This window comes from Musca domestica, unplaced genomic scaffold, assembly GCF_030504385.1.
Source record: "Musca domestica strain aabys unplaced genomic scaffold, Musca_domestica.polishedcontigs.V.1.1 59, whole genome shotgun sequence".
In the NCBI taxonomy this organism is placed as follows: Eukaryota; Metazoa; Arthropoda; class Insecta; order Diptera; family Muscidae; genus Musca; species Musca domestica.
Window position 1 is genome coordinate 1,556,195 of NW_026712362.1, and position 22,745 is coordinate 1,578,939.

General features: G+C 37.3%; 1 protein-coding gene across 2 annotated transcripts in view; it reads left to right on the plus strand.

The window, feature by feature from the left end:
• Positions 1–303: 303 nt before the first annotated feature.
• LOC101894358 (uncharacterized) overlaps positions 304–22,745 on the plus strand; it is a 206,390-nt gene continuing 183,948 nt past the window's right edge. The window contains exons 1-2 of one of the 2 annotated variants that reach the window (XM_059129034.1): positions 304–1,055; positions 15,099–16,136. In XM_059129034.1, coding sequence (XP_058985017.1) covers positions 15,630–16,136 — 507 coding nt within the window. In that variant the 5' untranslated portion in view covers positions 304–1,055; positions 15,099–15,629. The remainder of the gene's footprint in view (positions 1,056–15,098; positions 16,137–22,745) is intronic. The other variant, XM_059129035.1, reaches the window with a different exon arrangement.

Below are 22,745 nucleotides of genomic sequence, written 5' to 3' on the forward strand. Positions count from 1 at the left end.
TGCCGTCAAACTTCCCTAATTGCCTACATTATAAGAATCAATCTACTGGAATTCCTGTTCTCCTCCTTTTGGCAAATGAATACACAAAGTCTATAGCACCCTTATATTGCGGCCCATTTCAACTTCATGCATTGCCAAACCTAAAGCCATTGGCAATGCGTTCTCTGGTTTACGAATGAGATGGAGGGAAAATAATAAAATTCTGTCTCTGCTGCGTTGCCGTACTTGCGACGTTTGCCATGGCGTTGCCAACTCATTCACTGAATTGCCAAATGAATTGATGAGAATTTTGTTAGTTTATTTTTGACAGCTCACGTAAAAACATTGTTCGGCGGATATGTAAAGGCGTTCTTATTTCGGATGTGCGTATCGTCTCGTAAATTAAAGAAGAAAGAATTCCAATAAAGAACCCAAAGGAAGAAAAAATATATAAACAAATTATGCTTATAAATGTAATTAGCAAAGAAATGTTAATTATTACTACTCATATAATGTGTTGCTGTGCGGGAGAGGAAATGTAACAAAAAACATAAAAAGGGTTAATGCGTCTGAGAGGAGAATTGTGAATTGTTCAATGCCAAAACCTGTGCGAGATGACAGATTTGTCTGCAATGTTTGCCAATAATCAATAACAACAAAAGAGCATTCACCACGAAAGAAAGAAAGAATGTAATAACAACAAATATCCCTCCTCCCCTCCCTGCAATGTTATTTGTTTAAATAAAACAAAATAACAACAAATCAGTGAAAAAAAGAGCCAATCAAAATAAAAGTAATGCAAATTGTGTGTTGTGACCGAAGGAAGTGAAAGAATAAACAACGACGAAAAGTGGTGTGCAAAGAATGAGAGAACCAAAGCAAGTGTGAAAAAAGAAATGTAAATAAACCAAAAAATTAGAATTTGTTTTTTTTTGTTATGATCATAAATTGTATTGTTTGTGTTACTAGCGATAAACAAACGAATTGAAATGAAACGAAACTACGGTGTCATTAATAATTTTGCGGTTTTTTGTGTTGCCGTCTTACGGCTTACCGAATAAAACAAAACAAAAGAGGTAACAAGAAATTCCTTTCACCAGAAAAAAAGAATTGAAAGATTTATTTAAAACCATTTTTTGGTGTGTGAAATAATAACAAAAACAACAACAATTGCTTCATTCAATCAATTCAAGGTGAAACATATTTGATTTTGCTGTGTGCGTGTGTATGTTTATGCATGTGGCTGGAGGAGTTCTTTACTCATTCGCCGCCCGCCACCGTGTGTTCAAAGTCTGTCGTCAATTATTTCATGACGCTAGTGCGTCAGTGGGTGAATTTTATTAGTTTTGGCGTGCGGTTTTATGAGCTCATAAATTCATTGAGATGAACAGCTGTTTTCGAGAGTTTTGAGATTAGACAGACAGACATCCAGCAACCGAGAAAAATGTGTTGAAAAAAAAGATGATTGTCTGATTCAGCCTCTCCTGCCCGACAGACAGGCGGGCTCATTCACCTTCAATTATGTCGCCTAGTTGTTGATGTCATGGGGAGTTCATTTAATATTTCCATTAAATATCAACAACAAATTCTAATTGGTTTTTTGCCCTGTAAGATTTTGACAATTCCCGTTTGTCTGTCTCACGGAAAGTGTTGTCAATTCAGTAGAGAGGGAAAAATCGCTGTAATTACAGAAAAATGCATTGGCAATTAAGAACTTGTTTACACCGGCCATATTTTCATAAGAAGCGTTATTTACATTGCCATTTTTTGTGATTATACGTTACATAATTGACAAATTCTCGTAAAATGCGTAATGTAGGCCTGTTTAAAACATTACTGAAAAACGAGAATACTTTATAAAAAGTAGGAATTGCAGAAATTAATGTTTTATTATAAAATAGTTTGGTTTTTATGGATTATTTGGTTTGGATTATTATTAGTAATACGATTTGAATTAATAAAATGGCCACAGGCTAAATCTGAACTTGTTCCTATAAAACTTACGAATCATTTTTAATGTTTAAAAATTTCATTTTTTTTCCACAACTGTTTGTGATATTGTTATCAAATTAGAAATGTAGGGTGTCTAGGGTCTTTTTTGCTTTGAATTCGAAAGAAATTCAGTTTGGGTTCCAGTTTTTACTTGAATGCTGAAAACGATCGACAACTCGAAAGCAACCATAAGCCAAAAAAAGTCACATTCTTGTTAATTAATTTTTTGTAAGGTAATCGGAACTCAATGCCAAATTCAGTTACTTCCATCTGAGTTGTAAAGATAACGTCAAGTAAAAATCAAGAAAATACCCAAAAATTTCAGAAAAAAAATTGCAAAATAAATACAATTTTCAATCAAAAAATATAAAAAATTGCACAAATGTTGTTCATTAATTCTGATATTGTTTTTCTTGGCATTCCAGAGAAATTTATGAATTGCCGAATTGGTTTCTTCAAAAATCCCTCATATGCTGGCTTGTAAAGATAACGTCAAGTAAAAATCAAGAAAATACCCAAAAATTTCAGAAAAAAATTGCAAGAGCAAAATAAATACAATATTTATTCAAAAAATCATAAAAAAATGACACAAATGTTGTTCGTTAATTTTGGTTTTTTTTTGGCATTCCAGAGAAATTTATGAATTGCCGAATTAGTTTCTTCAAAAATCCCATATATTCTGGCTTAGCTTAGCCTTTAAATGGCAATAAAAACCGTATATTTGTCCCGTGTAGTTTTCTATCTGTAAAGGAACAAATTTTATTAACAAATATGACTATTTAAGACGTAGATCTACATTAAAGAATTATTGATTACGCCTCTAGAAATTTCAAAAATTAATTTGCATTCACTTCGATTGAAGCTGAGGCTCAAAATTTCAAGTTTATGTTAAGGCGTGAAGAAACACGGTATGCCATTGTGTCAGGAGGTTAGACAGGGTGAGATAAAAAAACTGCCGCACAGTCAAATGCCATAATTTTTACATTTTTTTTTTGTTAAATTTTATTGAATGAAAGTAAAAAATGTCGGAAATAGCATCAAATTTTAGAATAATTTTAGATTTGTTCGAATTGGTCACCTTTGGCACGAATTATGGCCTTCAAACGGCCAATGAAACCGTCACACGCAGCCCGAATATTTCTCTTTGGTATTTTGGCACTTTTTAGTGCCAACCTTGCTTTCAAAAATACTCCAGTCACAACAGTCCAACGGATTGGTATCCGAAAATTTTGTAACCATTCTTGGGCGGCGCGTGCTGAGTGCAATGGTGCTGAGTCCTGTTCGAATGTCTAAGGTCTGCGGCCAAAATGTTTGCGTGTTCAAAGTTTTGATACATCCTCCAGAATATATTCGCCATAACATTCGGCATTTATTCTGATGCCACGGTCGATAAATATGAGCGGAGAGCGACCATCGGCTGTTATGACGGCCCACACCATCATCATGGTCGGTGGTTGAGTTCTGGTAGCCAACCGAAGGTGCAAATTTTCAGCTGACCTCTTTGGCAAGTAAACTCGATCATTTTGCTGAACAACGAATGTTTTTTCATCGGAGAAAACCAAATTCGGCAGTTCACCACTTTCGGCCAAGCGAAGCAACTCTTTAGCTCTTTTGAGTCTATTTTCTTTCTGTTGCGGTGTAAGTTCTTGAACTTTCTGGGCTTTCAATGGCTTTACCCCGAGCTCATTTTTGAATATTTGGCGAATGGAATATTGCGATACATTCAGCTCACGAGCCATTTTTCGGCCACTGCGACGCGGGTTTCGATCAAGTCGCTTCTATACTTTTCAAACCATTTCTGCTGATGTTGCTGTCTTCTTCCGTCCACATCCTTGACGTCGGGCTACGCTACCAGCATCAAGGTAACGAGCGATGGTACGAGACACAAAAAATTTATTCACATTTAAATGCTGGAGCCACTTGTGGTTTTCCAGCCAAATATAAAGAAATCACACTATTACGCTTGAATTCCATCACAAATAACTTTTTTTCTGGAAAATTCTCGCTAAAATGCTTTTGTACGCTTGTAAACAATATAATGAGCTGTCATTGGGATAATTTTAACAGCTGTCGGACGAGTAGCTTTGAAATGACTGCAGTCTGAAGTTGGTTGCAATTTTTTCATCTCACCCTGTATATCTGCGACCCCCTTTTGGTACCTCACCCACAAAGGATACGATTTTCAATGCTTTTATCTGTCATAAGTTGCGAAACAAAATCAGCTTTTCTTCACAACTTGCTATATCTAAATATTTCCCGCATCCAGAAACCTGGAATGAATATGGAATTTCTGATTTCGCATAAAATTTAATATAAATGTTCGATTTTCTTGTAATTTTTCCATGCCAATATTTTTATCTGTAGTAGAAGGTAACACACGCACAGTTTAACATTTTTTAAAAATTATCACATATCTCATATAAAGCGCATCAAGTAGTCAACCTGGCACGTAGGAATATTTACATCATATTTTTTAGCTCCGATACAAAATGGATAATATTGGCCCATTCCTTTGGAACCTACCCAATAGAGGGTCAAAAATTTGAATTATCATAAAAGAAGTCAAAGTATATTTAAATGTGAGAACATTGACTGACTGATACTATTTTAACTTTTTATAATTCTAGAAAAATATATAATACAAGGCGGGACAAGTTTGACAAAATTGTTGCAAGTGTGCCTTAGATGTACAGCTTAAACACTCAGAAGAAGTATCAATACAAATGCAATAAATTATTTTTTTGTCTGATTTTTTGGCAAAATCTTAAAAACAACAAGAAAAAAGGTCAGAAAATAATTTAGATAATATCATCTAAAAATGTAGATAATATTAGTTTTTTGGACCAAATAAAAATTCACTAAAAATTAAAAATTCAAATGTGTTTCTATTATAATTATTTCTTTAATTCCAATAAGTGACAGCGAGTAGCATCACATGAATAAATTAAAACAGCTGCAATGACCACATTCCTTTCACATAAATCAATTCACTAAAGCCGTTGTAAAAACGCCCAATTGGCAACACTTTAATTTGTTTTGTTTTGCTATTTGTTTCTTTTACCACAAGTGAGAGGTGGTAAATCTGGTGAGATACGTTTTCGTGTGTGTGTGTAACATTTTTACATCGTGCTCGCTCAGCTGTTTTCTCTCATTTCGTTTTGTAATGGTTTTCGGTGTTTTTGTTAATTTCTTTTTCATCCATTTTTCTTACTTCTGTGTAAAATTGCTTAAAAAATACAGGAGGGTTGTAATTGCTGTGGATTTTTTTGATTGCTGCTTTAAGATATTTGAATTCCCCCCTCAATCTTTTTTACCACACCACCACTGAGAGAAAAAAATATGATTTCTCAAGAGAAAAGAGTGGGAGCAATGAATGCGCCTCAATGATTTTTTCCTTAGAATTAATTGTTTCGCAGACAGCCAAGCCAGCCACATAAAATAAAACATATAATTGTGAGTTTTGCTAAATTTAAAGAAATTTGCCGGTTGGAATTTCTGTTCTGCCCTGCCCGCCATGTGGAAGCAATAGTTTGTTTGCATTGGATTTATTGCTGGTATTTATTTGCATGTGCAGATGGATGGGTTCAGCAAGGGTAGCAGAAAAGAATGACGAAACATGACGTTTCATCCGCCTCTGCATTTGTTGGAATTCAAAGGAATTTGATATTGAAAGGCATTCTATAGGTGACGGTAATGTTTTTTTATATTTTATGTTGCTAGCTATTAATAAATATATACAAATATAAATTTAGATATTTTGAATAGTTCTTGGGGAACTCAAAACGTTGGCGATGATGCAAATATATTGAAACACTGTGGTGCTGGTTTTCAGTAAATAAGCGGAACTTGTCCTAATTGTACTGTTTACGTGAAGCTGTAGGAAGAAACATGATCTTCAGCATAGGAGATGGGCACCAAATTTCTTACAGCATGAACCGGGCAGTAATTCAAATGTATCCAGCATAATCAGGGCCGTGATTTTAATTCAAACTCCATAAGCAAATTGGCGCCATTATAGCAATTTCCTAAAGTCAGTGCTAAAGTGGAGACAAAATTAAATTTGATATTTTGAAAAATCTTTGTTAGAATGCAAAAAAATGAACTAATATCTGGCATTCAATAAGCGGCCGTTGCAGGCCATCCACACAAAATATGACTGAGGAACCCCTTGGACAACGGCAAACACACACCGCATAATTTTGGTTGTTTGTAACTACCTATGCGTCTTTTATTGAAATTTCATTAACTGCATAATTTCAGATTATTAAACAAGGGATTTCTTCGAAATTCTTTTGGAGAAGCATTAAAAGTATGAAAGGTTGACTTTACGTTGAAAAGAACGGAAGTGAGTTGTCAAAGTCTGTGAGTCCAATTCGGACAATTTTGCTAGAGTCGGAGTCTAAGTCGAAAAAAGTAACTGGTCCCCGGGTAATAAAATGTTTTATTCCGTAGTTTTCTTATTCAACTTTTCCCATTATTTCATTAAGTCAAACGCAAAGTTTCTTGGTGAAATAACCGCCTTTGAGGATAAAAGAGAAGAGGAGACTATTGGTAAACGATTTTTGGAAGATATTTACATTATTAAAATCAGAACAATTTGCTGAAACCCCTAAAGAGAAAATTAGGAAGATTCAGTCAGTGTTCCAACGGATGTATAGCCTTTGCATTTGTCCACTTATTTATTCAGGCCATTTTGGGTCATACCAAAAGTTTAGATATAATGTTTGTATAAGCTCCAATATATATGAGGTGGGGCCAAAATCAGTGATTATATCATCACGATTGAAGTTGATGGGCACTTCTGGACTCCTAACAACCCACCTCTGATCGACTTGCTGTCTATGTTGATGGTTTGAAATTGGAAAGCTGAACGGATGCAGGGGTATTTTTTCTATAGCCTAAAAATTGTTAATTCCTTTAAACTTCAAAGAATTTTCCAGGCAGAAATCGACGTTTGTCTAACACTAAACTTAACGTCGATAGTCAAGAGGTGCTGAAATCACTAAATTTGAATGTGTTTACTACGTCTATTAAGCTATGTTGGGGTCCTGGACAGCGCAATATTGCAATTAAGCAACGGATGAATTTGCACGACGTGGATCTGAGTCAATCGATATTGAAGGAGACCGCTCGGTAAAGCCACCTTTGTGCTACTTCTTTCGAGTGATTTACAAGTATTACTCCGGGATGGTCCAACAAAACTAGTTAAATAAAAAGAGGATGCAAGAGACTATTTGGCCGAAACTCTCTTGGAAGAGAACAATGTGGTGGGAATCCATATCACTCCAACATAAGGGCCATGATTTATAAGTTGGGTGGCGACGACACGGACTACTCATAGCTCTTTAACCTCTACCTTTCCTCGCTATCCAGACAATAGCCTGAGAAATGTTTGAGTTGTTTTGTTTTAAAATCTAATTTTTCCTTCTCCAATATATATTGAGTTCGTCATTCCGTATGTAACTCATCCCCCATACAACGGTCCCCCCGATATTCGGTATTTTGATGATTTTAACCACATTTTCCAATATAATTGTCTGAAAATTCACACCGGAAAATCTTTCTGAGTACTTTACCCACGATATCGTATAGCCCCCCATACAACGGTCCCCCCGATATTCGGTAATTTGATGATTTTAGCTACATTGCTTATTGCTTATTGCTTAATATTGCAATGGCATATGACAAAAGTTGCCTATGCAGGTCCACGTCGTCGTATAGGCCCTAATATAACGGCTGCATTCGGTATTTTTCAGATTTACCAAAATTTTATTTTGCTTAGAATGAGATTTTTATGTTTTTTTTTTAATTTGCATATGTTTCTCTTGTGAGTGAGGTACCAAAAGGAGTGCAAAGAGCCTTGGCGTCCCGCAAGAATACATTTTTAGAAATTTTTTTAAAAATGGGTTGGTGGAAATCACTCTAGCTTCCGAACAAAATTAAGTAGGTTGATAAAATTTTTCTCAAATTTATATTATGTCTCAGAACTTTTGGTATTGAAAATGTGCCATGTAGGTCAACGTTTTGGTAATATATAACGGCACCTCCCGATATTCGGTATTTTCTTGATTTTAGCAACATTATTCAACGGAATTGTTTCAAATTTGGTATTTTAAATTCGAAATGGATACTACAGCCTAAGACAGAAAATTGTCTGTGCAGGTCCACGTTTTTTCGTATAGCCCCCATATAACGGTAACTCCCGATATTCGGTATTTTGATGATTTTAGCGACATTATTCAACTAAATTGTTTCAAATTTGGTATTTGAAGTTCGTAATGCATACTACAGCCTCAGACAGCATATTGTCTGTGCAGGTCGACGTTTTGCTATAGTCCCAATAATGATTTTAGCTACATTCTTCACCGATTTTTTTTCAAGTTTCGTATTTCAATATTGTAAAGGCTTATGACAAAATTTTCCTATGCAGGTCCACATCTACGTGTAGACCCCAATATAACGGCTATATTCGGTATTTTTAAGATTTTAACAGAATTTTTGGCGAATGTTATTTTTTTTTGAAAATTTACAAATTTGTTCCAAATGGTAAAGGGTATTCAAAGTTCGTCCCGACGGAACATACAGCTTTTTTACTTGTTTTTATATAATATCTTGGGCCTTCCCTTTGCTTAGAATGAGATTTTTATGTTTTTTTTTTAATTTCCGAAATTTTACTCTTGTGAGTGAGGTACCAAAAAGAGAGCAATGAGCCTTGGCTCAAAATAATACATTTTTAGAAATTTTTAGAGAATTTTTTAAAAATAGGTTGGAAAGGAATTTTGAGTACAAAAAATAATTTACTGACAATTTTTTTAATATTAATCTAAATTGTTGACATTTCATTTAAACAGATAACATTCATTTTTCCCAAAAATTTAGTTTAATTCCCATACCAAACAGAGTTTTTAGAAATTGCCTAGAAATGCTGTTTAATAACAGTTTTCTAGTTTTTTTTGATAGACACCAACTAAAAAAGGGATCAAAGGGATCAGAGTGTGTGTGAACATGTTTAAATGATTTTATTTTTATTTAGTTTTGTTTTTTTTTTTTAGTTAGAGCAGCATTTCAGCATTGTGTGCCTTTTACCAGCTAACAGCCAATGCTCCATTTCGTTTATGTTTTTTTTTTTTAACATTTTGGCTGTCCAGAGCAAAAAAAAAAAAAACCGAAACGATACCAAACAAGTGGAGTTGAAAACTTAATTTTACTTTAAGAGCGAGAAAAAAAAATCGGTTAAAATTGTTTTTTTTTGTAGTTTTGGTTTATTGCACCAAAAACAAAATGCAAACTGCATGCAAAACATAACAGCCGAAATGGCATTTTATGGTGAATGAAAAAAGGAGGAAATAAAGGGAATGTTGAAAGGATACCCAGCAAACATTTTGATTTGAAAATGAAAAAAAATATAAAATATTTTTAAATAAAAAAGAGTGACAAAGGGAATAATTTAAGCAGTAAAGAACTATAATCAAGGACTAAAAGAAATTGTTTTTAATTTTTACCTTGAATTTTTATTAAATTTGTTTGATGGACTAAAAGGTCTAGTGCCATGTTTTTTTAAAACATTTTGACTGGCAATAGTTTTTTACTTTTTTTAGGAATTGAATTAGAGGACAAGAACAACTGACTTCTTTAATATTTTTATCAAATCTTTCTATGAAAAACATTTCAAGACTTAGCAGAGCTATACTTCTTAATTTTTTACAGAACATTTATTCATTGTTTATTTTGATTTTTTTTAAAAAATAGTAGTGGTATAATTGTATATTAACAAATTTTAAATTTTTTTAAGTATTTTAGGGGCGAATGTAGTTTTAATTCCGGATTTTTATGCCCTCAGCTTTATGGCCGTCGTATAGGGTATATATCATTTGATACGGCCACAAAACAAAGGTTTTATTTCCTGGGGATTTTTTTTGGGAAAATTGTTTTAAGACGTTTGGAGTCAATCTAATCATGCCCATCCGTCTGTCTTCCTCGCCGTCTATCTTCCTCACCGTTCTTGCTATCCCTCTTGAAGAGAGTAAACGATTTGGTCCAACCTTGATACATGACAATGTGGCTATTAGAGTATCTTGATCAAGACTGGAGACCCATAGAGTTTTGATTGGCGAGCTGGAGCCCCAGCATGTCTCTATAGGTGAGCTGGAAGGCCATCGATTCACTTGGAGTGAAAGAGAGTCTATAGAGACGTGTTGAATGCCTGGGAATTTATAGAGATGTGCTTCAGAACTACCGGGGGACTTTTGTCCCTTAAATAAATACTTGAAGACTTTTATCCGCTGAAGACCTTTAAAGACCTACTTCAGTGGAAGTCCTTGTGGACCTTCTGGAGTTTTCTATATTTATAGCTGACGTTCCGTAAGTTTTATGGTTGTAGTAGAATTTATGGAGGTTTTCTACCTATGGAAGTTAGTGTTTTTCCCAGAAGAGCTGAAGATCATCGATACTCTTGGAGGGCCAGAAAATCCATAGAGACGAGTTGAAGACCTGGGAGTTTGTAGAGACGAGCTACAGAACTACTGTGGGACTTTTGTCCATCAAAGAAATACTTGAAGACTTTTATCCGCTGAAGACCTTTAAAGACCTACTTCCGAGGAAGCCCATGTGGACCTTCTGGAGCTCTCTAATACATAGCAGACCTTCAATAAGTCTTATGTTTGTAGTAGAATTTATGGAGGTTTTCTACCTATGGAAGTTAGTGTTTTTCCCAGAAGAGCTGAAGATCTTTTCCCAGAAAAACTGAAGGTTTTCTTCCAGAAGACCCCAAGTTCTTCTCCCAGAAAAGCTACAGGTTTTCTCCCCGAAGACCCCAAGGTCTTCTCCCAGAAGAACTAATGTTCTTCTCCCAGAAGAACTGAAGGTCTTTTCTCAGAAGTACTGAAGGTCTTTTCCCAGAAGAACTGAAGGTCTTCTCCCAGAAGAACTGAAGGACTTTTCCCAGAAGAACTGAGGGTCATCGATTTTCTATAAATGGGCTGAAGGGCCAGAGAGTCTATAGAGACGAAATGAATACCTAGAAGTTTATAGAGACGAGCTATAGGCCACACTGTCTACAGAGAAGATCTGGAGGGCCAGCGAGCCTCTATGGGCGAGCTGGAGGGCCATCAAGTCTCTGCCGATTTTGGCTAACCAGACTAATTTCTTAATATTTCTTCCAACCATATGTTATAGATTAAATGCAGGATAATTTGGCCTACTCTATCCAGTACCTCCCCAATAAAGGTTGGAAATTTTGCGTAAAACTTGAAATATGGGAAATCGAAGTTCAATATTCAACAAATTATTCACATTCCAATACTTTTGCCTATTTTAGAGCAAGTTTGAAAATTTAATAAATCGATCCACTTTCTATGATTCTTCAAACACAAGAGGGTCAAATTTGTGAATAATAAAAATCCTCTTAAAAATTGAAACCAATGTCAGATTTTCTTCAAAAGTTTTATTTCCTAATTTTTTTCTCTTTACGAGTTGCTTCGCTTGGCTGGAAGTGGGAACTGCCGATTTTGGTTTTCTCCGATGAGAAAACATTCGTTGTCCAGCATTTTGTAAACAACAACAACACAAAATGATCGTGTTTACTTGCCAAAGAGGTCAGCTGAAAATGTGCACCTTTGGTTGGCCACCAGAACTCAAGCGTCTGCCATGGTAATGGTGTGGGCCACCATAACAACCGATGGTCGCTCTCCGTTTTATTAATCAACCGTAGCATCAGAATAAATGCCGAGTATTATTGCGAAAATATTCTGGAGGGTGTATTAAAGCCTTGGGCACGCAAACATTTTGGCCGCAGACCTTGGACATAAAAACAGGACTCAGCACGCGCCACCCAAGAATGGTTACAAAATGAGGTTTCTCGCTTCATTTCCAGCGCACAATGGCCACCAAAATCTCCGGATACCATCCGTTGGACAATTATGTCTGGAGTATTTTGGAAAGCAAGGTTGGCAATAAAAAAATACCAAAGTGTCGATCACCTCAAGCAAGCGCTTCGCCGGGAATTGGCCAAAATACCACAGAGCAACATTCGGCCAGCGTGTAACGGTTTCATTGGTCGTTTAAAGGTCATAATTCGTGCCAAAGGTGACCAATTCGAACCAATCTAAACTTATTCTAAAATTTGATTCTATTTCCGACATTCTTTGCTTTCATTCAATAAAAATTAAAAAAAAAAAAAAATCTAAAAATTATGGCGTTTGATTTTGTTACAGTTTTTTATCTCACCCTGAAGGTCCATATATATATCCGTGGGAACACCGTCAGATCATTTTTAAATTGTTCCCATTTACGCCGACAACAAAACCTTTCTTTTCATTTCATTAAAAGTTTTATTTAAACACCCAATTCTTTGGCTTTGGCATTTTTTGTCTGGTCCTCCAAGGTAAAATGCCTACGTTGACAAATAAGGAGTAGAAACAGCAAGAGCAGCAACGACAAAAAAATGTCTGCAAATATTGCATTTAAACACACGCACACAAAAAAAAACCGGAAATACCCTTTTCAGCCCTCACCACCGTTTTTTGTGAATCTCAGCTGTTTTTGTGCACTAAATATTGCTGTTCGCAATAGCAACCACACAAAAAATTCTCATTCACATTCAAATAAAAAAAATGCAAAACCTTTCATTTGGAGTGTTATGTGTTTGTGTGTGTGTTGGTGTGTGTGTGTCTGAGTGCATGTGTTTGTGTGCACACATAACTATGAATTTATACTGGTTTTTTACACATTCCTGTTTTCAAAGGACGAAGCTAGCTATGATATTCCCAGCAAAAGAAAAAAAAGAAAACAGAAATCCTTTCATTACTAAAATTTCGTTTAAACTATACCCCTCCACCATAGGTAAATGTTTTTTAACCAATTTGTAGTGAAAGAGAGGGAGAGGAGGACGGATATTGGGTGGGTGTGTGTAAATGTTTCCCAGGAAAGAAATTATTAAATGTTTTTTTTTTTTTAAGGACCAGCAAATTAAATATTTCAATAAGAAGTATAAATATAATCGTATATAATCAGAAAACAATCTCCAAAGTACAGATAGTCCTCGAAAAATGCAGGATGGTATCAATGTTTGCTCTTACAAAAAAAAAAGATTTTAAAGGACAAAGATTTTTGCCTTGCTAGTCCTTCAATTTCTTAAGGCTCCCTTGTCAGTTATGGAATCTCTGAAAGATTTAGAATTTTGTACATTTTGACCTTTTGTAGTTGTCTGGTACCAGAAGATGTGTCAGATTTTATCCATCTTCGAACTCAATCAAAGTTGGATTGAACTATTACAATGTACGAAGTTTGGATCAAATACAATACTCATTTCGAGACTTATCGTGCACACATACAGATAGACGGCTGGACATGGACAGAAGTCCTTGAGTGTAAAGCCCAGTGGGGTTTTCGATGGGGCAAAATTTGACCCTATCGTATTATATGTATCCTCTGTATCCATAAGACTGGAGTTCTCAGAGTACCACCTGGAAGTCTTATTTTAACAGATGGGGCCTCCTAAATCTTTTCTATCCACCGAGATTTTTTTGGAAACTTTATTTTCATAAAGGATCTGCTGGGGATCTACGCCCATATAAAATCTACAGTAGGTTTTTTTATCTAATGAAGATTTTCTGGGGGACTTCTGTCCATTAAAGGCATCCTTGAAGATTTCTATCCGTCGAAGACCTTTGTAGGCTTACTTCCATGGAAGTCAAGTAGACGTCCTGGAGCTCTCTTATTCATAGCAGACCTTCAATAAGCCTTATGTTTGTAAGAGAATTTATTCAGGTCTTCTGTATATGGAAGTTAGTGTTTCTCCCAGAAGAGCTTAAGGTCTTCTCCCAAAAGCGCTGAAGGTCTTCTCCCAGAAGAGCTGAAGGTCCTTTCCCAGAAAAGCTAAAGTTTTTCTCTTAGAAGAGCTGCAGGTCTTCTTCTCCATAGAAGAGCTGCAGGCCTTCTTCTCCATAGAAGAGCTGGAGGTCTTCTTCTCATAGAAGAGCTGGAGGTCTTCTTCTCATAGAAGAGCTGAAGGTCCCAGAAGACCGGGTAGGTCTTCTACAGGTCTTCTCCATAGAAGAGCTGCAGTCTTCTCCATAGAAGAGCAGTTCTTCTACGAAGATGACCTGCAGGTCCTCTATGTAAAAGAGCTGCAGGTCTTCTCCGTAGAATACCAGGATCGTCTTCTCTATAGAAGACCAGAATGGTCTACATTAAAGACCAGTATGTTCTTCTTCATTGAAGACCAGTATGGTCTTCTCATAGAAGACCAGAAGGTCTTCTCATAGAAGTCCAAAAGGTCTTCTTCATAGAAGGTCAGGATGATCTTCTCCATAGAAGACCAGGATAGAAGACCAGACAATTTTACTTATAGAACACCAGAAGGTCTTTTAGATAGAAGACCAGGAAGTTCTTCTCCAAAGAAGACCAGGAAGGTCTTCTCAATAGAATAACAAGAAAGTCTTCTTCATAGAAGACCAGGATAGAAGACCAGAAAAGTCTTCTGATAGAAGACCAGGAAAGTTTTCTCCATATAAGGCCAAAAGGTCTTCTCCAGGAAGGTATTTTCCAAAGAAGACCAGGATGGTTTACTTCATAGAGGACCAGGAGGGTCTCCTTATAGTAGACCAGAGGGTCTTCTCATAGAAGATCAGGAAGGTCTTCTTCGTAGAAAATCAGGAATGACTTCTCCATAGACGACCAGAAGGGTCTTCTTAAAGAGGATCAGAATTGCCTTCTCATAGAAGACCAGGAGGATCTTCCCATAGAAGGCCAGGCGGGTCTTCCTGTAGAGGACCAGAACGGTCTTCTCCATAGAAAACCAGGATGGTCTTCTCCAAAGAAGACCAGGAGGGGCTTCCTATAGAGGACCAGAAGACTAGGAAGGTATCCTCCATAGAAGACCAGGAAGGTCAGCTAATAAAAGACCAGAATGGTCTCCTTCATAGAAGATCGGGAGGCTCTTCTCCATTGAAGACCAAGAAGGTCTCCTTCTGGAAGGTCCTCTCATAGACAAGGAGAATCATTGCCCTTAACTGTATGTCATATTGTAGGCTCTGCCTGACTTTTGTCTTTTCTTCACTGTCTTTTAAAACTCTTTGTATTTTTTATCTTAAAATAATTTAAATTTTCTGTTTTCTTTTTCTTTTCAGAAAACCAAATCGCATACGGAATTGATAATTAATCCCACGGCATAACGATTTTGACTTTAAATAATACATTCGTATTCCCACAAACCATTATCGAAAGCAAGAACAACAAGACGAATCAAAAATACAAACTTTCACAATCTCTCGCTCTCTCTGCAACAACATATCCTTGTGGCTTAGATTTGATTATCCTCCCCCCCCCACCACTTACGCCAAACAAAAAAAGAAAAGAAAACAAAAACACAAAAGGCCTCTACAAAAATTCCATTAAAATTCAACACCTCAACCATCATTCTGCCTCCCGCTGCCCACCCCATTAAAGTGTTATCGTTTTCTTGCTCCCCTTTAAATGTTGTTTCGGTTTTCTGCTCCTCTGTAATTCGTATCCTCAATGTGGTGGAGGTGCTGCAGTGTCGGGTTTTGTAGCCGCGTCGTCGTCGTCGTCCTTGCAGCGTTTTCTTTTCTTCGTCTTCTTCCACTTTTAAGTTTTAACATTTCATTGCTGCTGCTCAATGGTTGATCTGATGTTGGATAATGCCTTTAACGCAGGAGAAAACGAATGCCAGCAACAACCACAGCAACAGCAACAAAAGCCTAGAAGACAACAACAATAGCAGCAGAAGCAACAACAACAACAGCAACAACAGCGGCAGCAAAAGTGGAAGTGGAAGTAGTGGTAGTGGGGATACAATAACAAACACAAAAAACAACAAAAACGATAATAATAACAATAACAACAACAATAGCAACACTATTCAATCTTGTGATAAAAAGAATCTCAACAACAACAATAATAACAACACAACCACTACGAATAACAACAGCAACAACAACAACAATCTCGGCAACGTCATCAACGTCAAGGACATGCACAAAAACGTCTCCGTTCAAGTTGACAGTGATTTTGCTCTACTTTTACCCCGCGGCGTTTATGAAATACAAAAAATGGAACCCCGCTCCAAAATACGGACAATTACTGCCATCTGCCTATTTCTGGCCATAGCTGGTATCATCGGTTTCGGTTATTTCTGTCAAGATCAGGTGAGTCCAAAAAAAACTGGGAATTTTTTTAATTGAAATTTTATGAATTAAAAAATCCGAATTTTTTTGAAAAGAAAAATCGGAAAATTTTGACAATTTTTGAATAATTGTATGTTGTAGTTGTAGCAGTAGTACATGAGAGTCTTTGCATTCTGCCAATCTGGTTCAAGCTCCAGTTTTAAAAATTCTGTTCAAGCTCCAGTTTTAAAAATTCTGTCTGCAGCCAGAGATCTTCTGGAGTGAGTTGAGTAGGTTTGGCTGTGCAATTAAAGAGGTGCGTATTATGCGGGCCTATATCATCCTCCGGGCAGACGTCACACACACACACACATCTTCGTCAATTCGTGCCCAATACGAATTGAGACGACAACACCATCCTGAACGTAATTGCGGGAAAACTACCCTGGTTTGTTTAGGCAGCTGGCATTTTTCAGCTACAATGGATGGGGAATGGACTACGAGGACGACATTCATCCTCAAACTGCTGATAGCATCCGCGACTGCATCGGGATGAATGCCACTCAGACCTACCTGATAGGCTTCTCGATCTAGAGGTTCTCTCTTATAGCGTTGGACCTCCCTCTCAAGATCGTGTATGACTCTCACGGTAACACCCAAGCAGGTACTGCAACCTAAGCATATGATTATGCTGATGTTAGGGAAGGACTTTCGCGTCCTCATGTAGTTGGTCCACTGGTGTCATGAATAGGCATCATATCATGTAGCAGTTCTCAAGGCAGTATTCTGGCAGGTCTGGATGTGCTTCCACTGCGTAGCACTAGTATTTGCAGATCACTTCTACAAAGAAGCCCAGGATTGTCTTCTCCGTAGAAGATCAGGAGAGTTTTCTCATAGAAGACCAGGATGTTCTTCTTCATAGAAGACCAGGATGTTCTTCTCTCATGGAAGATCAGGATAGTCTTCTCCATGGAAGACCAGGATGTTCTTCTATCATGGAAGACCAGGATAGTTTTCTCCATTGACCTGCTGATAAGCTTCTCGATCTAGAGGTTATCTCTTATAGCGTTGAACCTCCCTCTCTAGATCGTGTATGACTCTCACGGTAACACCCAGACAGGAAGTGCAACGAAAGCATATGATTATTCTGACGTAAGGGAAGGACTTTCGCCTCCTCATGTAGATGGTCCACTGGTGTCATGAGGAGGCACCCTGTTGCAGTTCTCAAGGCAGTATTCTGGCAGGTCTGGATGTGCTTCCCCTGCGTAGCACTAGTATTTGCAAACCACTTCTCCATAGAAGACCTGAATTGTCTTCTCTGAGAAGAATAGGATAGTGTTTCTCATAGCAGGCCAGGATGGTCTTCTCCATAGAAGACCAGGATGGTCTTCTTCATGGAAGATCAGGATAGTCTTCTCCATAGAAGATCAGGATGGGGTTCTTCATGGAAGACCAGAATTGTCTTCTCCATTGACCTGCCTGATAGGCTTCTCGATCTAGAGGTTCTCTCATATAGCGTTGGACCTCCCTCTCTAGATCGTTGGACCTCCTTGTCCGCACCACAAGTGCTGCCGGCTAGCGCCTTGAGGACCTTGTTCCTATTTTTCATCTTGTCGCAGATAGCTGTGGCTTGCACGAACGACCTGAAAATGCTTTCGAATGTAACCCCTAGAATCTGGGGTAGTTCGTGGTCAGTATAAAACACCCCTCGACCTGGACATTCAGTTGTGTTCTCATCTCCGCAGACAATGTAGTAAAGAGTATGGCCGTTGATTTCGTGGCGGATATTTTCATATTCCTCGCGTGTAAGCCTTCCACATATACCAGCGTTATAGGAAATTTTTGGGGACGTTGAAAGTTAGGGCTATGAGTTCGTTCCGTAAAGCTTTGCCTGTAGGGGAACTAATTTCTTTACTTTCAAAGCTTCCCAGCCCTATAGTAAAGCCAGAAATGTGTAAAAGAAGAGCGGGCCATTATATCATTCCCTGAAGCTATCACCTAAAGGGGTATTGGAACAACTCTGGCTTAGTAAAATCTCTCGGTTTTTTCTATTTTTCCCCAGAGGTAGGTATTTTTACCCTGATTCCGGGAAAGTATTTTTTTTAGGGACGCACCTGGATATTTGTCCCGAAAGGTCCAAGACCCGGGTTTAACCCGGACCTATTACACAGATAAAAAAAAAACTTTTCAGGGTGAAAATACCCAACTTTGGGAAAAAAATTTAAAAAAATCCGCGATTTTTTACTAATCTAGAGTTAAGCCGATAGCTGTCCTAAATTATACCCTCTTTTATTCCCCATTGTAAATATTATTTCTCTTCCCTACTTCTTTTTTCAACTCAAATTTTCCTTCTTTTTTTTCCTAAACCCCCTCCCCTTCCCCTCCTCCTTCTTGTTTCTAAATAAAATTATTATCATCAATTAAAAGTGACTACCGTCATAGGTGAAAGTAATTAGCACTCGTTATCATTAGCACTGTCCTCCAAAACAACTCGTCCAGATTGTTTTGATGCCATGGTACCCCCCTAAGCTCACCTCACCCAGGCTCACCTCATCGTCAGCGAATAAATTCACTTTGTAATTAAAACAAACTACGACGTGTGCAATTAAAAGCCTTTTAATAAAACAATAAAAACCTGAAATATTTATAAAAAACATATATGCCTCGCAATAGAATTGATTGGCTGCTGCAATTATTTGTTGAAATTAGAAAAAATAAAAACAAATAAAAATTAATTTATGGGGAGTTAACAATTGCAGGAGAGCTCAATGACCCTTGCATTTGTTTGTGCAATAACAACAAGTGTATACGTATTTAAAAAAAAAAAGAAATATTTTATGGGAGACTTTCTTAGATAATATTCGAAACGCATTATAAACACTTTTTTAGAACAGACGATTTTTCGTATGTCTTTCAGAATAGAAGATCTTCAAACGGGGTTTTAAGTGAACACCAATATTTGATGTCTTCAATGGATGGAAGTTATCCAAAAGACTTTTGTAAAAACACGTCATTTAAGGGACATTTAAGAATATTTTAATGATAGAACCCCTTCTATAAAAAATCTGCGGGTCTTCTTCATATTGAATACGGAATATGAGCATGCAATCTAAAAGTCTTCTAAGGGCCTTCTATCCACTGAATTCTTATAAAAGTCTTTATGGATGGAAGATAATCATAAGGATTTTTATGGATAGGCCTGAAAGGTTTTCTCATAGAAGACTAGAAAGATTTTCTTATAGGGTGGTCTTCTGCTAGATGATCGAAAGGTTTTCTCATAGAAAATCTGGAAGGTGTTCTCATAGCAAGTTCCCCTTTTACAAGGCCAGAAAGATATTCTAAAAAAGATTCGTTGTAAATAGTTACCCGCCACTTCGTCTGCAAAAAGTCCACATCAAAATTTTACACATACCTTCCAATAGTTCGCGTCTGCCCTTTTTAGTACTCAAAGTGCACAATTTGTTCAGTGTCATACAATTTTTTCGTCGAAACTTCAACTTTTGAACAATTATAGCATACATATCTAAAACCAGCTCATTCTCTCAACCACAGACACCAATAGTGACATCAATATAAAATTTCAGGATTTCAGCTCTATTTCTTCACCTAACGCCAACTTTAGTAATATATTGTAATTTTTGGTACAATTTTTAGTACATATTTCAAAAAACACCTTCACATCTCAATCCCAAATACCAACAGAGACCTCAATATCAAATTTCAGGATTCCAGTCCTATCACCCAATTTAGTGCCATTCAGTACTTTTTGTACACATTTCCCATACAATCTCCATATGCCCTAGCTACAAATGAGTTGCGACCCTAAAACCAAATTTTAGACTTTAAACACTATTTGTTCAACTAGATCTCAACACCCGATACCAACATAGACCTCAATATCAAATTTCAGATTCCAATTCTATTTCTGCATTCAATATTAAATTTAGTACTATTTAGTACTTTTCGTACAAATATAGAAACCGCCATTAAATTTCATAAACAGATACCATCAATAATCTAAATATGAAATTTCAGAACTTTATATCAATTCCTTCACCCAATATCAAATTTAGTACCATTCCGTACTTTTCTTACAATTATAGTACACATTTCCGAAATCACATCCATATGTCCAGGCTACGCATGAACAGCGTTCATCCAATACCTAGTTGTACAAAATATAGTAGTACTATTTAGTACTTTTCGTACAATTCTAGTTCACATTTCCAAAATCATCTCCTTCTCTCAACGACAGACAACAACAGTGACATCCGTATCAAATATTAGGATTTCAGTTCTATTCCTTCATCCAATACCAAATGTAGTACTATTTCGTACACTTGTACATTTCCAAAATCAACTCCATATCTCAGTTCCAGAGGCTTCAATATTAAATTTCGCTATTCCAGCTCTACCGCTTCACCCAATACCGAATTTCGCATCATTTACTACTTTTCGTAAAAATGTAGCACACATTTCCAAACCACTGCCAAATCTCAAACACAGACCCATCAGTAACCTAAACGTCAAATTTTAAAATCTCTATCCCTTCACTCAATGACCAATTTAGTACTTTTCGTTTCCGAAACCACCTCCATATTTCCAGGCTACCCTGATACCAACTTTTACATTTCAAGTACAAATTCAAATTCCCATGTATGTTCCGCAAGGACCACCTCCAGAATCACCGCCCCAAAGGTATCCGGGTTATCCACCACCGCCCCAACAACAGCCTGTTAACCCCACAGCACCGCCACCGAATGCTGGGTGGTCTCCGTATGTACATCAGGCACAAAATGATGGAGTATTTGCACAGATGACGCCTCAAGCAGCCTATCAAGCGGCCACAAGGACCCTCCGTCCCGCCAAATGGACCACTACAAATGGCTTCACCTAATGTCAAATAGTACCATATTTAGTACTTTTCGTGCATTTGTAGTACACATTTCATAAAACTACCACCTACGGGGACCCGAATTATTTAAAAACAAAACTCCATCTAAAAGGCATTCCAAGGATCTTCTATAAATTGCATACTTGGGTACAATAAAAACTTGTGGAAAATACCGGAGATATGGCTCAGAGGCCTGCACAAAATATGTTTGTGAAAGAAGAAAATCTTAAAGAGCCTCGATTATATCATTGGAGAGCCTTCCAAAAATCTCAGAACATCCACAATGGTCGTTCGAGAAAAGGTCCATCGAGAAATGATCCATTGAGAAATGGTCCATCGAGGAATGGTACATCGAGAAATATTCTGTAGAAAATCCACAAGTTATGAAAGCTCTTCAAAAAAATCGAAACAACCCTAACTATGACTTGAAATTTGCAAAATAAAAAATTGCCATTATAATTTTAAAAACTCCGAATATCAGGTGTTGCGATTATATGGGGCCTCAACAGGATGAGATAAAAAAGCTGCAACAAAGTCAAACGGCATAATTTTTATTTTTTTTAAAATTTTATTGAATGAATGCAAAAAATGTCGGAAATAGCATCAAGTTTTAGAATAAGTTTAGATTTGTTCGAATTGATCACCTTTGGCACGAATTATGACCTTCAAACAGCATTGAAACTGTCACACGCTGACCGAATGTTCCCGTATTTTGGCCCATTGCCGGCGAAGCGGTTGCTTGAGGTAATCGGCACTTTGGTATTTTTTAGTGCCAACCTTGCTTTCAAAAATACTTCAGACACAATAGTCCCACGGGTTGGTATCCGGAGATTTTGGTGGCCATTCTGCGCTGGAAATGAAGCGAGGAACCTCATTTTGTAACCATTCTTGGGTGGCGCGTGCTGAGTGCGATGGTCCTGAGTCCTGTTGAAATGTCCAAGGTCTGCGGCCAAAATGTTTGCGTGCCCAAGGCTTCAATACAGCCTCCAGAATGTTTTTGCGATAATATTCGGCATTTATTCCACGGTCGATTAATACGAGCGGAGAGCGACCATCGGCTGTTATGGCGGCCCACACCATCACCATGGCCGGTGCTTGAGTTCTGGTGACCAACCGATGGTTCACATGTTCAGCTGACCTTTTTGGCAAGTAAACACGATCATTTTGATTGTTTACAAACTACTGGACAACGGTTGTTTTCTCATCGGAGAAAACCAAAATTCGGCAGTTCACCACTTGCGGCCAAGCGAAGCAACTCTTTAGCTCTTTTGAGTCTATTTTCTTTTTGTTGTGGTGTAAGTTCTTGCCCTTTTTGGAATTTCAATGGCTTTACCCCGAGCTCATTTTTCAATATTTTCCGAATGGTACATTCCGATATGTTCAGCTCACGAGCCATTTTTCGGCCACTGCGAAGTGGGTTTCGTTCAAGTCGCTTCTTTACTCGCTTCGAACCATTTCTGCTGATGTTGCTGTTTTCTTTCGTTCACTTCCACTTCCTTGACGTCAGGCTACGCTACCAGTATCACGGTAACGAGAGATGATACGAGCCACAAACGATTTATTCACATTTAAATGCTGGAGTGCTATAACGATGGCCTCCTGTGGTTTTCCAGCCAAATATAAATAAATCACACTATCACGCTTGAATTCCATCACGAATAACTTTTTTTCTGGAAAATTCTCATCAAAATCCTCTTGTACGCTTGTAAACAATATAATGAGCTGTCACTGGAATAATTTTAACAGCTGTCGGACGA